The 16,698-nt window shown below is 32.4% G+C and overlaps 1 protein-coding gene across 1 annotated transcript in view; it reads left to right on the top strand.

Annotated features, from left to right (window-relative positions):
* Positions 1-15,701, top strand: part of LOC142987818 (solute carrier family 25 member 32) — a 28,053-nt gene extending 12,352 nt beyond the window's left edge. Inside the window, exons 4-6 of the mRNA XM_076136758.1 lie at positions 6,432-6,545; positions 9,796-9,941; positions 13,391-15,701. Of these exons, the coding sequence (XP_075992873.1) occupies positions 6,432-6,545; positions 9,796-9,941; positions 13,391-13,535 (405 nt within the window). The 3' untranslated portion in view covers positions 13,536-15,701. The remainder of the gene's footprint in view (positions 1-6,431; positions 6,546-9,795; positions 9,942-13,390) is intronic.
* Positions 15,702-16,698: the final 997 nt, after the last annotated feature.

Genomic DNA, 16,698 nt, shown 5'->3' with positions numbered 1-16,698 from the left:
CCTTTTCAGTCTATATTCATATTTTCACCTTTTGTCAATCACGCTTTTGCGTTTCACCAAACAATAACAACGAAATCTTCGAACATGTTTTTCAAATATAATTTCTCATTCCTCCCCAATATCGACGAAAGCTTGCCATAAATAAAAACGATGAACAGAAGTTACCTTTACTGTGGAAAATGTATATAGAGGTCAAGGACCTTTGGCTGTGACGTCATTAAGTAACGTTAGTGTATTGGCTATCAGGGCTATTGATTGCCTTTCATGTTATGAACTCACTTGGACTTGAAATTATTGAAATTGGTAACCGAAAAGATGAGTCTTCGAAGCAATTCGATTTACCTTAGCTTTTTTAATGTGGGTACTCTTTATTTCGGCATTATTTTATTTAGTTTGCATGCTGAAGTTTGAGTTATATTCCACTTGCTTAACGTTAAACGATTTTCGTGACTTGTTAAATAGGATAAAGAACTTAAAGGAAAACTCCTCGCTTTATTAACTGCCTAATAGCCAAACGATTTAGAGAATGAGCTCAGTAATTTAAGAGATAAGTCACCTACAAACAACCCAATAATTTCCTCATTTAAACTTTAGTTTCAATTCTAAGAAATCGCATGTGTTATAAGTAACCAAGGAGAACCTACATAAACCACGAACACGTTACAAAATGCAATTGAAAGTGCAAATATTAGTCGATTGTAGAAAGGTCGCTCACGATATACGTATAGATTATACGGTACATATATTCAGTATGTTATTACCAAGTAGGTCGGTATTAGACCTTCGTTTGTTATCCAAGGCTGTAGGGCAAACACATAGAAAGTTATGACAAGGTCGGTGCCTAAATGAAATGTGGTTTGAAGGTTCTTGATAGAATTGTGCGTATTTTTGTGAGGTACGCAGTTTCGAGTTGATTTTGTACGACGATTTTTTTTAAAGATTTGCTGAAATATTATGGGGATTATAGATTTTTCCGCTGTATCAATCTAGTTGATGGATAATTAAATTCCAATAAACGAAGTAAAAGTTGCTTTAATCTTAATAGTGTTTTATAGCATTTGAAAGTTAAGGAGACCTGATCGAACTTTTCATCTTTGAGTCGATTTGTCATTTTTGACTCTATAATCAGATCCTTCATACTTATGTCTTCTGACAAAGATCTTAAGTTTAAGAAGAGAGAAAATAAATCTGCCCTTAAGCTCTATAAATCTGATTATTACCATATAACATAAAAGCTATATGTCTTGTCGTTGGAAGTTTCAGGAAGTTGGAAGCGTTCATTATTATGATCTCACATACATACGTCCTTGCTATGTTTTTTATTGAAGGGTTTGTGGGAACGCACGCACGTGTTCCTACAATAACATTTGACGTTGACGAGTTCAAGATCAATGTAATTCCACCTATAATTGCTAGAAACCTTCAGAATCTTTCCCTTTACATTTTTACTCTATTTTTTTTTATAGTATTTCTTCATTCTGTATGTGTTGAAATACTGTAAAAAATACTGTAAATCCTCTTAAAGTCACTGAGTCAAAATTCACGGTATAATTTTTTCTAAATGTTTTTCCTTATAGTTATGAGGTCTTCCTCTTGCATAAGAAATCTCGAATACCCTTTTAGAGATCAGGTAACTAACATATTTGTGTTTATATTGGCAATTCTTTTAGTTTTTCAATTACTTTAGGTTCGCTACACGTATATTCGGTTCGGCAACCGAATATGTGTATAGCAAGCCTTACTCACTTGATTGATTCAATCCTTTCACAATTTCACTCCTTATTTTCTTAGGAGACAGGCAGAGAAACATGGAAGGCAGGAAGGAAACTGTAATAATATGAAACTTGGTCATCTCATAGTTGCACGGGTTTTCCTGATATGACATGATAAAGCTTAGTTCTTATAACCAAATAAAATCTGAACAAAGAAACAGTATTTAAATCTATGAAATTGCCAATATATCGAAGTTATTTAATATTAATACATTCCCAGTGCATTATCTCAATATGAAACGCTGATAAACACATGTTATGAGTTCCAAATATTCACACCGGTTTCAACTAGTTATTCTAGTTCATAGTTCACGGTGATATCAAATACGAATTGCGATACAATAAAATAATATAATGGGTATTGATTTCGCAAAATATGTTTTATTTTGTGGATCAAAAGATGCGTTTTTGAGTGGCTGATGAATTAAAGTAATGTGAGGAATCCCTCGCTTTGAGAGGTCTTGTTCTTCAATGACAACATTTATATAAATTGGTGATAGGAATGTTAGTTGCTACGGTACATAGTGTGAAGTTTGCTTGTTTTGTTTTATTTAATGACATATTCTGATCTAGCCGATAGGTGATCTCAATTTTAGACGCTTAGGAATTAATAAACAAAAGAGGCATTTTTTTGATCCTGAGTCTGCAGAAATCTCCAAGCAAATCTTATCACAAGTTAAGCGGGTTAGCGGATAGCCTAACTGACAGGCAGACTTTTTATTTATAATTAGTATTTCATCAAGAATATAAAATTAAATCTCCCATTATTTATTTTGAACGTCATGTTGATGTAAATAATTGCTAATGTAATGTAATTGAGAGCCCAATATGCTTAATTATTCATTCATAGGCGATAGTCCAGTAACCTTCAGGAAATGTCAACATTAATGACGAAATAATAGTCACTGTTGCAACAGATACCTTTATAAGGTATCTACTTGAAACCTTTATAAAAAAAGAAGTTAACCCATTACTTTCCTACGGCTGGGCAAGGTACTCCTGTATAATGGAGGGACTGGCCGAATTGGTGACTTTGCAAACCTTGCGACAGGAATAAAAAATAAACACAAGTGATTGTTTGTGTGTGTGGAAGCACTTATAAATCTCAGAAACTGTTGATGTGTGTCCTATTATATTGCAAGTAACTTTGTCTTTGTGTGTTTTTTTTTCAAACACAGCCGCACTGTGAATTAATTCACATTATTTAGAATTTTATTTATAGTTAAAAGGCTTGGAAAATTTTGTTTGTTTTTGTGTTTTCCGAACCTTGACTGACATTTTGTGTCCATAGTCCATACTATTTATAGCTTCATAAATAAAATAGGTACTTCATAAGGCTTGCTTAAGACGTCAGCGATATGTTTTAATAAACGATCTCGTTTTTTACAATAAATATTTACAAGCACGCGTACGTAGGTGTATCATTGACGTAAATGATGGACATTTTTTTATCAATCAATAAAATTAAAAGTCCATGATTCTTTTACTAGTATTTTTATAACATTTTATGCAATAACAGGTGATTTGTGACGTGATTTGAGAAGACAGACGACATAATAATTTATCGTCTCTGATTACCGAAGATATGTTATCTATTTCCTCAAAATATTTGTATATTTCCAACTAAATCACGTGCTTTTTATTTACGTGTATTTATAAAAATATACTTAGCTAATTTGTAAAAGAAAAGACTTTAACTGTACGCACTATTTTTGTACCTAGTAACACTCTCCGCCAAACAAATAATTATCGTTAAAATAGAATAATTTGAGATTTTTAAAAGGCTTCAAAATTTATTAACTCCTATAAGAACTTTTCCCTTTTCATGTCCGCCAACAATAGATCCAGCAGTTTTACATATGAAGTTTTCCTCATACACAGACAACATAGATCAAATAGGTGTACTAGACGTCGCATAGACTATATCCTGTACAATTGACTCATTATTCGAAGACCTTGACTCACGTGCAAGGCGGCCGGCTGTCTCGGACATTTCTACCGCGTCTTTGTTCTATGTACATACTAGTTTCAACCGACGTAAACTGGAACACGACCGAAAATACTGGATACACGTCAACGACTCTATAAGAAGTCTATTTGAATTAGTTATTTCTTAAATGGAATAGATAAAAATAGAAGTAAAGTTTCTCCGTCTTTTATTTCGACTGTCTTGAATCTTGTTCCAAGCGACAATGTCCGCTTTTAATTCAGTTAAATTCCTTTGTTAGACTGAATACGTGAACCAGTAGTGGTTGTCCACGCCACTACCAGTGCGTCGAGAGTGGAGACGTTGTGGGTTCGATTCCCAGGACCAAATATTTGTGCGATCCACAAATCATTGTTTCGGGTCTGGTTGTACTTTGTCCCTTATTTGTATTGTATGTTTGTTAAAGTCTCCACGACACAAGATCAATAATAATTGTTAGTGCGGGAGCTTTTCGAAAACAAAACATTCTAAGTTATATGTTGTTAGAAAAGGAAACAAAATGAAAAAGTTAGTAAAATTATTTATCTATTTAAGTGGCTCTATCACAGATATATCATCGAGATAAGGTAATAATAGGGTACTTGACTGGTAGACAAATCAGTTCCCTATATGAAATATCCATAATGTTCTTAATACCGAAATACTGGCATAAGAATATAACGTCACAAGTATGGCTAGGATCAATGAGCGATTAAAATGTTCATTTAAATTTTAATAATACGAAAGAAATAAATTACCATAGTATCAGGTCGTCATGGCGTGATCTGCTAAAATATAGGTACACTTTACTATGAAGAGGGGCGATGACTCGGTATGACAAGGTTCAAGATACGTTAGTTTTACGTTCTGTCTAGTTTTTTGCCGCTGCTATTATATTTATTTTAAAATAGTAACTAATAAGGTACTACTATATCGACGATATACAACATTACATGTAGATTGTATATAATAATATGTCAATTTACTATAATGGATTCTAATAGAATAAAATATTTTTTAAATGTAATCAATCTTGATTGTGAAAGGATTTAACGATATTTCAAGAAATTTCCCATGTTTGTAGTCACTCAGTACGCATAATAGAGCTGTAAGACTCTTTCAGTTATCTTCTGACAAAGGTTTTTTTGAAAATGTGTCGTCATTTCGGAGATTTACCCCTCACAAGTAACTCTATCTGTTAGTAGTATAAATAAATTAATAGTGATCACGCCACTATTCACCTACTTTTTGGGTCATTATACGCCACAAACCGGATTTATCCAGTTCTATCATCCGATGTTAGAACCATTCTATTTTTTTAGACTTAAGAGCCAGAGATATTATCTTTTTGGTGAATCTTCCGTCCTCTATAATTAGTTAATTTGGCATGGTGGTATCCCATGACTCAGCTCAGCTTTGACTGCCACTAGATTTTTTACTGTAAAATGTTGATATAATTGACTCTGCTGCCTGTTACCCAGATCACTTTAAGTTGCCTTGGGCCACGTTCATGGAAATGTGATGGAAACTGTTTCCTAATAGTCCACATACCATCGATCGGTCTATTCTTTTTATATGCTTTGACAACCATTAGTATTTTTTTAAGGAAAGTTGATGAGTAACTGATGAAAAGCCAGTCTTGAGTCACAGTCACAGTCACAGCATGGCCGCATAGATCCAAGGTGTTCATCACCGATTGGCCAAAAGTTAAACAGAATATGAAATGGACAGGCCAATTGTACGCGGCATTCTAAAAATAGTATCGCAAATATCATTGTGCCACTGACGTTTCCTTTTTCCTTGACCATGATCGAGAGCGTGCTCCATCATTTCGTAGCCGACGTTCATCTGATTCCGTATTTATCTCGTAATGTCATTGATAAACGCATGGATTGATATGTTTTACGAAATTCTTTATTGATGAAAACATAAATATTTGTCTATTTTCAGATTTTGGTATTTGTGTTCGTTCAATAATGTTTTTTTTTAATACAAATAAGCACTCTAGTATCTGATAAGAAAATATCAAGTATTTGATTAGAAAATTACGTGATTCGATCCTCGAAAAAATGCTGTTAAATAAATATTGTCATCTAAAAAAATATTGCCGTTTTAGAATATGTTGAACTATTATGTTAGGTACAAGATGAACGTATTCGATTCTTTAGCTGAATATTCCTTAATTACATAGTCTATTAAACTCCGTCGATATGTGAAATCTTGCATTATAGTGCACTTTTATAAGGATTAATATCATATATTATTACCGTGTGTGCTGTGAAGCGTAAACCTAATAGCTTTGTTCTGAGAAATAATTGTAATTACAAATTATACTGAAACACATTTCCTTGCAGTTTTATAAAGTCAAATTGATATCTAAAATAAGAGTGTTGTGAGAAAAGTAATCCTGGCTGGGTTAATGTATGTCGAAATTTTGATGTCTTGGAATTATATAATCATTTTCTTTACGCTTATTTAAAGGAATGACGTCATTACCAAGAAAAAAAATACCTCACTTTTCAGATAGAAAGTGTTTTTTCATTAGATCAGCTTAGCAGATTCCATAATGATATTTAATATCTCGAAAAAGGCTATAAAAAGTCCAAAACAGCTTGCAGAAGATACCCTTTAAAATTCTTTATTAACCACATATGAACTTAGTTGAGTTAACATCTCTTGTGTTAATGTTCCAGGGTTTCGTGCCCGGCATGTTCGGCGTGTCCCACGGCGCGCTGCAGTTCATGACGTACGAGGAGATGAAGAACCGCTACAACCAGTATAGGAATCTGCCGATTGATATCAAATTGGTAAGTACCGTAAAGTAATTATGGTAAACAGTACAGGCTCCAGAATGGTAACTGTATGGAAAATAGCCCGTCTGATCAAAAGCGGATTGAAGGTTTTTACGATGCAATTCTTACGGACTACGTTTTCAAACTATAGCGACCATGCCTAAAGCGACTAATGTATTCAAAACAAATAGCCTGCATGACATAATTGTGCCCTACGCTGCTGATTTTTTAAACTCATCTTTTCGTCAGACAAAGGGCCTCCTGCCTATTGTCCTGCCCAGCCCTGCCCAGACAAGATATTTCTGATAAAACTTAATGATTTGTTGTTTCTTAGATGAAAATAGGTTCTATTTATATTCTGGCCAAAGAAAAAGGATTAGATAGACAGTAATTACATAGTTATAGACAAAAAATAACTGCCCTTGATATAAATTTCTATGTGAAGACGTATCAATTAGATTTACAATAAAGTGAAAGAAACGTGTCCGTATCATAATTGTGGAACGTTATCGCGATAGTGCCGACACCTGCGGTTACTAACGCATGATGTAACGATATTACGTAAATGTATTGACGACACTTTCATTGTTTTCAATAATTATTAACTTAAGTACTAGCTTATTCTTGTACAAGCTAAATCTTAGGTGGACGTAAAAATATCAAACTGATGAAATCATCTGAAATCATCTGACGGCCGCCGTGGTTAATGTAGTCACCACGCCATTACTATCGCTTCGGAAGGTCGTGGGTTCGATTCCCACTCGGGACAAATATTTATGCGATCCGCAAATTGTTGTTTCGGGTCTGGTTGTACGACACAAGAGCTGCTCTTAATGTGGGAGTTGTCTTTAAAAATAAACAGAATTTATAATTATGCATACATTACCTACCATTTGTAAAACCTGAAGCTGTAGGGCTGTGTGAAACACCCATATTTTATCTTTCGTAAAATTGACGTCAGATTTAAAAAAGTGAACATTAAAACAATGATAGTCTTTCTGTTACAATAAATTTGATTTGTTACTGTTTTATAAAATCCTTTTAATCAATTCATTCTAAATTACAATTATTTATTGTTTTTCTAATGTTAATTTATTATAGGAAGAATACAACTATTTCTTAATCAATAGTTATTATAAATAACCTTGTTTATAATCAAGTTTAACGTTCTATTCTAAGTGATTCTCATGGGAATTGAAACAACTGTCACAAGGCTGTCCGTCATATCAAGTTGAATGTCACAATAATGGTGACCACTTAGCCTTGTGTGACGTCACATGGAGTATGTTTAAACGTTTGTCGTTTCACATGCAAAGTATGATTTTGTACAGGATTAAGATGTGTACATAATGCGCATTTCTTTTTACGGATTTACGGCCAGTTTCTTCAAACATATAAGTAACCGCTAAAGCCTATCCCTCTTATTCATAAACACACTATAAACCTATTTTACTTAAAAAACTACTGTAATAATATGATTCCTCTTTTTAATTTCGCTAACGAGTGAAAGAAACAAAACTCTATATAAGCCTTTCATAACTTCATATATCTTTATGGATAAGAGGATATGAGTTTTACTTGACATTTGTGTAGTAAAGGCAAATCTGTTTCTTTATAAAACTATCAGAAAATTCTAGAAGAAACAAAGCTGTCTATATTTTTTTCTTTACTTCTATACATTGGCTGTTACTTCTAATAAAGAATTTGGCCGTTAGTAACGTAACAGTTGTTCCACGTGGCTCGACACGCGTTGAGATTTCATGCATTTCAATCCTTAATCCGTAAAAATAAATAAAAATTACGATAACATAGTGATATTTATACCGACTTATTATCTATCCTTTTAAAAGAGTAGTGAATGATCGATCAGATTCAGAGTACTTCAGGTACTTGCATCTGGTATCCCTAGAATCCCGGCATTGCAAGTAGGCCCCTCTTATTTTCTTTCTGCCAAGAGATTCTTTACCCCAAAATGCAAAGGTAGTGTGCACTTACTTTTAAATATACTGCACTTATTTCTTAGTGCATAAATAAAAAAAATATTCTATACCAAGCAAGCAAGGAAACGGAATAAAAATTTGAATTTTAACGTGTTCATTCAACATTTTAAAGAATTACAGGTATTACCGGTACATGTGATACGAGCCTTTATCCTACCGTAATTATTTCACATGCAAATTGAATGAGCTTGTGTGAACATTATATTGTTCTTTACTCTACCAATACATTAGTATTGTTTAGCCACGTGCGCTAATTAGTTTTAATTATGGAATATTTTGTATTGCGGTTTGCTGTCACATGTTTTAAAGAAATCCTGTAGATTATAGGTACTTATTTATTTTTATAATGAGTTATAAGAATAGCTCTGATCTTCCTTGCTCATAAAATGAACGGATTACTTTTTTAGCTTGTAAAACTTGGATCTTTCGACTATATGTATGCTGTAATTGGAATGTCATCTTTTATATGTATGTGAAAAGTCTAGTACAGCAGCGAACAGCTTTTCTAGGGATTACCCCAGAATTAAACTTAATAACTCTTTGTAATACTTGTGTAGGCAAATGGGTTTAGCAAATCAAATAGATTTTTAATAAACTTGAAAGTGCAATCACTTTCAAGTTTGTATGTATGTAACTCTTTCTCGCTTCCACAAAATAATATGTAGATGTACCACTTCAGAAACCTGGTCAGGTGTAGAAGATTAGTAATCCAATTTATCTACAAAAAACTATGTAATAAAGAAACAAAGCAGTGACATTAATGGTTTATTTTATTACCATTATAATTCTGGGATGCAGGATAGTTAAACCGCCAACAGATTAGCTAAATATTTACTGAAACTTGTTTACCAAGTGTTTGCAGAACTGCATATTTGTGGTAGTTTAGTATAACAGCGCTAATCTAATTCAGAAAGTTCTATTTTTGTATTATTTGATGAAATATTTTTATTTAAAGCAACTGCATGTTTATGTGTATTATAGAGAATTATGGAGAAAATCTTTTAGTCATAGACTGTACTGTATAGACTCTCATACTTTATCTATTCTGCCTACTGTTGAGCTTAGTCAACGTCTTTATATTGCGGTCCTACAATACAACCATGTTATGCAATCATCTACTAAGGGGTCTTCCCCCCAATTCGCGGCCTTTCAAAACTCTCGTACTCATTAAACAGTAATCCACAGTGCTACCTTTGACACTGTTTATCTTCTTTAATTTCACCCTCTGTAATGATTACTAACCGAATTCTTTCCCTTGTTTCCAGACCTCAGTCGAATACCTAACATTCGCCGCCATATCGAAGCTAATAGCCGCGGGTGCGACGTACCCGTACCAAGTGGTGCGGGCGCGGCTGCAGGACCAGCACCGGAGCTACAACGGCGCCTGGCACTGCATCAACGAGACATGGAGGTACGAACGACTCAGGGGCTTCTACAAGGGCCTAACGCCGTACCTACTACATGTAACGCCAAATATATGCTTAGTTATGCTCATATGGGAAAAGTTTACCAATAACGATTGATTTATATATGTCGTCTGATGGGAAAAACATGTACACAACTATTTATTTTTGAATGTTTATCTGTTTTTATGTTCTTTTTGTTTTTGACAGTTCACTCGCAGATTATCCGGTGAATTTATTCTTTTTAGTTCTCGTTTTACTGTTGCGAAGTTTTTGGAATAGCGTAAGACTTCATAGTTTGTTGAAAGTAGATGTACATTAGAAATATTTTGGCATAATTTTGACAGCTAAGGCAATTTTAGAATCATCGTTTTTGCGTATCTTTTATAATATTGTGGCAAAGGCATGGCATTTTTTTACGCTAAGAACATTTAAATAGGTAACAATATTTTTATCCAAGATTACTTTGCTATAGACCTAAATCCGCTTAATGCATTTGTTATCTAAAATATTGAAATCTGTACATAATCTATTTTGAACAAACTGTTGTAAGTAGTAGCGCTATTTCAACGACTCGTTGTATTTGTCTATGGAGTGTTTATGGTAAGCGTTATAGTTTATAAGTGGGATAATTTATTCTATAGCATAATTTGTATTTGTATAATCACGCATTTTTTTCTGTTTTTATGTATTGTGTTGTTAACTTTTTGACATTTCGAAATGGTTATTTTCACTTATTGTAATAGTAACGTTTATTTTTAGTTATGACATACGTATTTGGCATACACGCCAGTAAAGGGACACAGTAGTTGGCACAACTTCAAAGCGAATTTTGTGATTTTAATAGTGATTTTAAAATATAGTTGACTGTGAATTTGTTCTGAGAAATTGTGTAACTATGTTTAGAAGTTATTTAATATGAACGTTTTACAGTCAGTAGTACAAGCGTTTTGAATTTATTACGAGGACGATTCGACAAGTTGCCGGTGATGAAATGAATTTATTAGTGTGAAGGCTTGTGGTACTGACTGTACTATAATAATAATATATAATATTTAAAATATAAATGTGAAATCTGTCTCACGACATATGTTGTGTTTTTATTATTTATTTGTCTATTTAGTAATCTCTTATAAATAGTAGTCGTACTCTTTCCCATCAGATTGTGACTGACGTTAATTTTAAAGCTGGCAACACTTTGTAACGAAGTGTTGCCACGCATAGCACAATTTAGTTTTAATTTATATTTTTGTGATAATAGGGTATGTACTTAAAACTGTCGCGTTTGCCGAAGTATTTAACAAATAAAAGTTTTAAAAGACATGATTTTATCTTTGAAACAACGTTACATGTGTGGTGAGACGACGTTAGGATCTTTATTGTATAAGATAGTATTGTTTCAGCTTGCTCATACTAAATAAATAAAAAACTAAAAAATAAATAAAAAATGTTGAAGTAATTTTTCAAAGATATTTTATTATACTTCGCAAGTATGAAGCTATTCTGTCTTAAATCTTAATACTAGATGTAACTCCCGCCTTCGTTGTAGACCCGAATCATTCTCATCCCTAAAAACAAATTAAAAAAAATACAAAAAAATTAACCCCTTTTAGTACAATCACGCACAACAGTAGTTCGTGAAAGTTTTTATCATAAGTAGGGACAATGTAATAAAAATACTCTATTTATTTCAAACATCACTTACGATGACGTAATTTTGAACATTCTGAATGGTTAATTATGGAGATGCGATATATATTATATGAAAATGTTGTACAATCAAATAGAGTGTGCATCGAATACACCAAATGTGATTAGTTAAGTAAATCTGAATTCAATTTATTATTTTGGTACGGTGTCATCGCTAGAGGTTCGACTTAGAGGCAAGTGCTATGAAAAATAATGGATTTTTGTATTAAATTTAATATCTGCGTCAATGGTGGGGATTCTGTTTATTTGTGTTTTGTAAAATCTATTTTTTTGTAACTAACATTGGGTATATGTGTGTATGTCTGGGAAAAACACGTAGATGTAAAATTTTAAAATAATTCGCTTCTAAAATTGGATTTAAAATTAGCTAAAAAGTCTTTTTATTATAATTCTTTACGTTGTTCTTGCAAAGAGGTGAGAAATAATAATTAATAATAACAGAATCGATGCCGTAATTTATGACTTTTTTCTTGTAATTTTTAAATAAATCATGAAATCTTTTACGATATAATCACTTATATAAGTGTTTAAAGTACATGTTAAAGGTAGATCTTTGTGTAATCATACGAAATCCATATATTCTATAGAATAATTTAGGTTTAAGTAGTTAAACATTGTGGTTTTCGTATTTATATGCAAACTTAGCCTTAGACATAAGTCTTTATTCATTTGCAAGGTAACAGTGTGTTGCATAACTCGAAACGTTTTTGAAAATAAAGTTAATAAGAACTGCCCAAAACCATATCAAAAAAGGGAAAATTATCTCAAATTGTACAAAATTTTCTTCTCTCTAAAATATTCTTTAAAGAGGAATCAATAAAGTTGTTTATTACAAACATTTAGTAGGTTGTTTAAGTAAAAGTTTAACTTTGATGATATTCTAATGTTAAGAAATTTTTGTCTAACATGCCGTTACCAAGCATTATGAATGAAGATTAAAGTAATCTTTAAAATAATGTTTGTAACACCCAATGTTAACTATTCAATTTCAAACTACCACATATCACTACAATTTAGACTACAATACAATTTTACCACAAATTAATTTAGTATAGAATTCTTGGACATTTTAAATATTAACTAAATAGTTTATTTGATAGTCTACTCGTCGCTTATCGTAGCTCTAGCGTTGTGACCGCATATGTTATAATATTGTCTTGTTCGGTGGCTGGCCACAATAGCAATGTGTAAGACGTATATAATAATCAATTATTATTATATTTTTATATAATCACTAAAAGTTCAACTGTTTCGAATCGCCTATTCAATTTGTGTAATCAATAAAATGATAGCAAATTGATGACTCTGTTTATTTGTTCTTTATTTCTGACTTTAAAAATCAAATCTATCATTATCAACATTAACGAAACCTTCATGAAAATAGGATAAATAAAGCTTTACGGTTCTGCAATATTAAGTCCAAAATATCATACTTCAAAATGCTAATGTAATCTTACTTCTACTGTAGGAACGGGACCAATGGGATTGAGTTAGGGTTCCTATAATGGTCTCTGTTTTGAGTTAGGATAAATAGCATGGGAGTATGGACATCTCTTAAATATTCAATGAACATATTATCAGTAAGACAGAATTATGTTGTGTGTTGAAACAAATTAGGTAAATACTCAATATTTTTTACAATTCACCCGAGTGGCTTTCATACCAACGCACTACTAAAAGGTAAGATAATTATTTTTACCCGTTAGCTTTAAAGACACATTCTAATGGTTATATTTCGCGTTCGCAGGCACGAAGGCTGGCGGGGCTTCTACAAGGGTCTGAAACCGAACCTTATCAGAGTGGTACCGGCTACGATGGTCACATTCTTGACTTACGAGAACGTGTCGCACTATATGTTGAATAGGTCCAGGGATATCAAACTTCCCTCTTAAATACGAAGAAACGTTTTTAAATTATAATATTTAGGTGTTGATACTGGTGGTTGTCAGTATTTAGAGTAGGGGTTTTAAAAAGTTCTTAAACCATTTTACCGCCACGGTATGCTTGGAAAATAAATAAGGGAATGTGCGTGTGGCAAACGTTTGTGTATGCACTGATTGATGGATATTCTGGACCGGGTATTCAAATCGTTAACTGATTAGCGTAATGGCCACAATTTGGACTGTTTTATTCCAACAAAAAAGACACAGACAGACCTAAATCCTTTCAAGGTCGGTTATGATTTGGATACTCGCCATTATAAACTGTTTTAAAGAACGAGTCACGTAACTATGGCTTTTATAAAAGAATTTTATGTATTATAATCACTACGTGCACGCATGAACATGTCATTCGCACGTATCCATTAGTTGACGGTAAAAGATAAATTTTACTAAAGTTTGTTCAATTTAATAACTGATTGAAAACGAAGATTGGAATATAAGGCGCGTTGGTGTTTCAAAAAGGACTTTCTAGTGTTAATATGCATAATGCAAATGCTTCTTTTTAAAGATGTGACAAATCATTCAATGTAGGACGAAAAGGAAATAAATTTTCCAGGATTGGAATTGTGTAAGTATGAGTGGAAAAAATGGTATTCATCATTTTATTGCACGACCTTATGAGTGTTAACACTCTCCGGGCTTACTGTTAGCCTGTTACGAAACGTCTTAAGCCCTATTTAGCTATAAAGACACGTAACATTAGGCATTATTTAAATGTTGTTGTGGATAAATAGAAACAACACATTTATCTAAGCTCACTTTTATCACCTTGCTTCCATCTCTCAAGTATAGAGGCTTCAATTTCGACGAGAATAACAACGTTGTAAGGTCCGAAATGCAAGGATTATTTATACAGAGTGAGCTGTGTTTAAAATGGTTTTAGATATTGATCATTTTCATTATTTTAATCATTAGACATCACATGGACGTACAAATAATATTTTTTAGTTTTAAATCAATATAAAGCTTCCAAATTAGTATAGAGATAATTTGATAGATTTATTTTCATTTCTTATTCTTTCTTAGATATTAGTTGGGGTTTAGTTAGTAGTCAGTTTTAATAGAAATTGGTTTGAAAAAATACTCTTTGTTCTTGGCTTTAGTAAATACATACATAATAATAATTTATTATAATTGAAGGTAAAATGTTTTTTGGGTGTTGTATCAGTATTTAATCATTTAGATTCGTTTACAAATCTGTTCTTTTCCTTTGGTATTCTTCAAATGTTACCTATTAATTTAATTCCATAAATATGTTCGGAGTTTTAGGATTATTTAGTTTTAATACTTAGTTCATAATTTGATTGTGTGCATTTTTAAATTTAGGCTGTGTTTGTGTTCCTTTTGATTTTAAATTAAGGGCTTACGAATAGCGTATCAGGAAAATCAATATTTCACCTGTAGATACTGGCCGTAAGTCGCCCACTGCCCAATGATGACAAATTGACACAAGTGGTGAGAACAAACTTGGTTATTTCTGTTTGCGTATTTGAAAAATTATGTCGTTCAGGATGAGTATTGCAGATTTTTCTTTTGTTAAGAGCTTGAATTGGGTCAATCAGAGCACCGAATATCGAGAATGTGTCGATCGCGTTAAAGTAAATATAACTCATTCTTACTTGCTCTGTATTTATCATTTGCTGTGTGGGTAAATGAGACAAGCACATGCACATTAAGTGCACATTGAGCACAAGCAGAAATAACTGAGAGGTCTAACCATAGCAGAAATTGGTGGGATTCTAAGTATAATTTTAGTTTACTATGTATAGGATTGTTGATCATTTCATGTTTACCAAATATATCACAATATTTTTAGTTTTATTGGTAAGTATATTTCCCTTTTTGGTGACAAGTTCTTCTGGATGTTTCGTTTTGGATGAGAAAATACTCCTCTGTCACAAAATTTTAGTTAGTTCATTCAGGTAATCTTAAATTTACATCGTCGATTGGTAAAACACTTTTCTTATTGTAGGTATTACATTGTAACAAAATCAATGTCTAGCCATTTCACTTAATTAAATGTTCGTCAAAATCTTTACTTTATATTCTATGTGTTACCTCTAAGTTTCAACTAGATTAATCGTTGCTTGTTATTAATAAATTAATTTCCAACTATTCCCGTTGTTTTATTATTTTTAAACCTTATTTCTCAAATCAATACAAACGGCGTCAGTCTTTTATTTGATATTTAACGCAATATAAAAATTTTACTAATTTAAAAAGGTCTCTGCAGACATCTGATAAGTAACTTGGACGGAGTTGGACGGAACTAAGATGATCGTTGCCTACATAACTATTGCAGGCGTTTATAAATTTTAGATCATGTTTATATAAATGTAAGAGTCCAGTAGTAGTTTAGGTAGTCTGTAAATACTGCTTCTACAAAAGAATATCTTAGCTAGTAAGATACATGCATTAATCACGTAAAGTAAACAAAATGTCAAACTAGCAAGGTTTTCATAAAATATTAGTTTAGTAGGTGCCTAGCTGGCAGAAGCAATAAACCTACCTGCTTCTAAGACTATGTTTTTTTATGGTTGTAGGTAGGTATTATTATTTTATAATACCTAGTAAAAAGATCGGCACTAATATTATACTGCCGCAACACAATTTCTCATTTATATGAAAACTGACCTTATAAATATAAACGTAGGCCTACTGACTTCTTGCAATCAAATTATATCTAGTGCATTGTTACAATTATCTTGTTTGATATAGAACACTTGAATCTAATTTAAACTTTATAATCATAGCTATAGTGTTTAAAATTACTTGAAAAATATGCTTTGTGTGCTCTGTTGCCATGTCCTTTCTTTACACTCAAGTGGTTCTTCATAATGGCACGTATAAATACAAAGCTCCCGTGTATTCTCGTCTTACTTTAACTACTACTTTGTTGCCGTATTCAAGAGATTTAAAAGGAAAATGCAGTTATAAACTAAACACACTGCAATTCAGTCGATTTTATCATCCTTTGTAACAAACTGCGATATAAAACTTGCATTTATCGGTCGTAGGTGCCAAACCATAAAGTGCTTAGCTGCGCGCTACACCAAAATATCCTTCAGTCCTTTTTATTTGCCCAAGATAAAATCCAGTAGCAAAGATAATA

The sequence above is a fragment of the Anticarsia gemmatalis genome, chromosome 1 (assembly GCF_050436995.1).
Source record: "Anticarsia gemmatalis isolate Benzon Research Colony breed Stoneville strain chromosome 1, ilAntGemm2 primary, whole genome shotgun sequence".
Taxonomy (NCBI): Eukaryota; Metazoa; Arthropoda; class Insecta; order Lepidoptera; family Erebidae; genus Anticarsia; species Anticarsia gemmatalis.
This window is presented reverse-complemented; position numbering and strand designations above follow the sequence as displayed.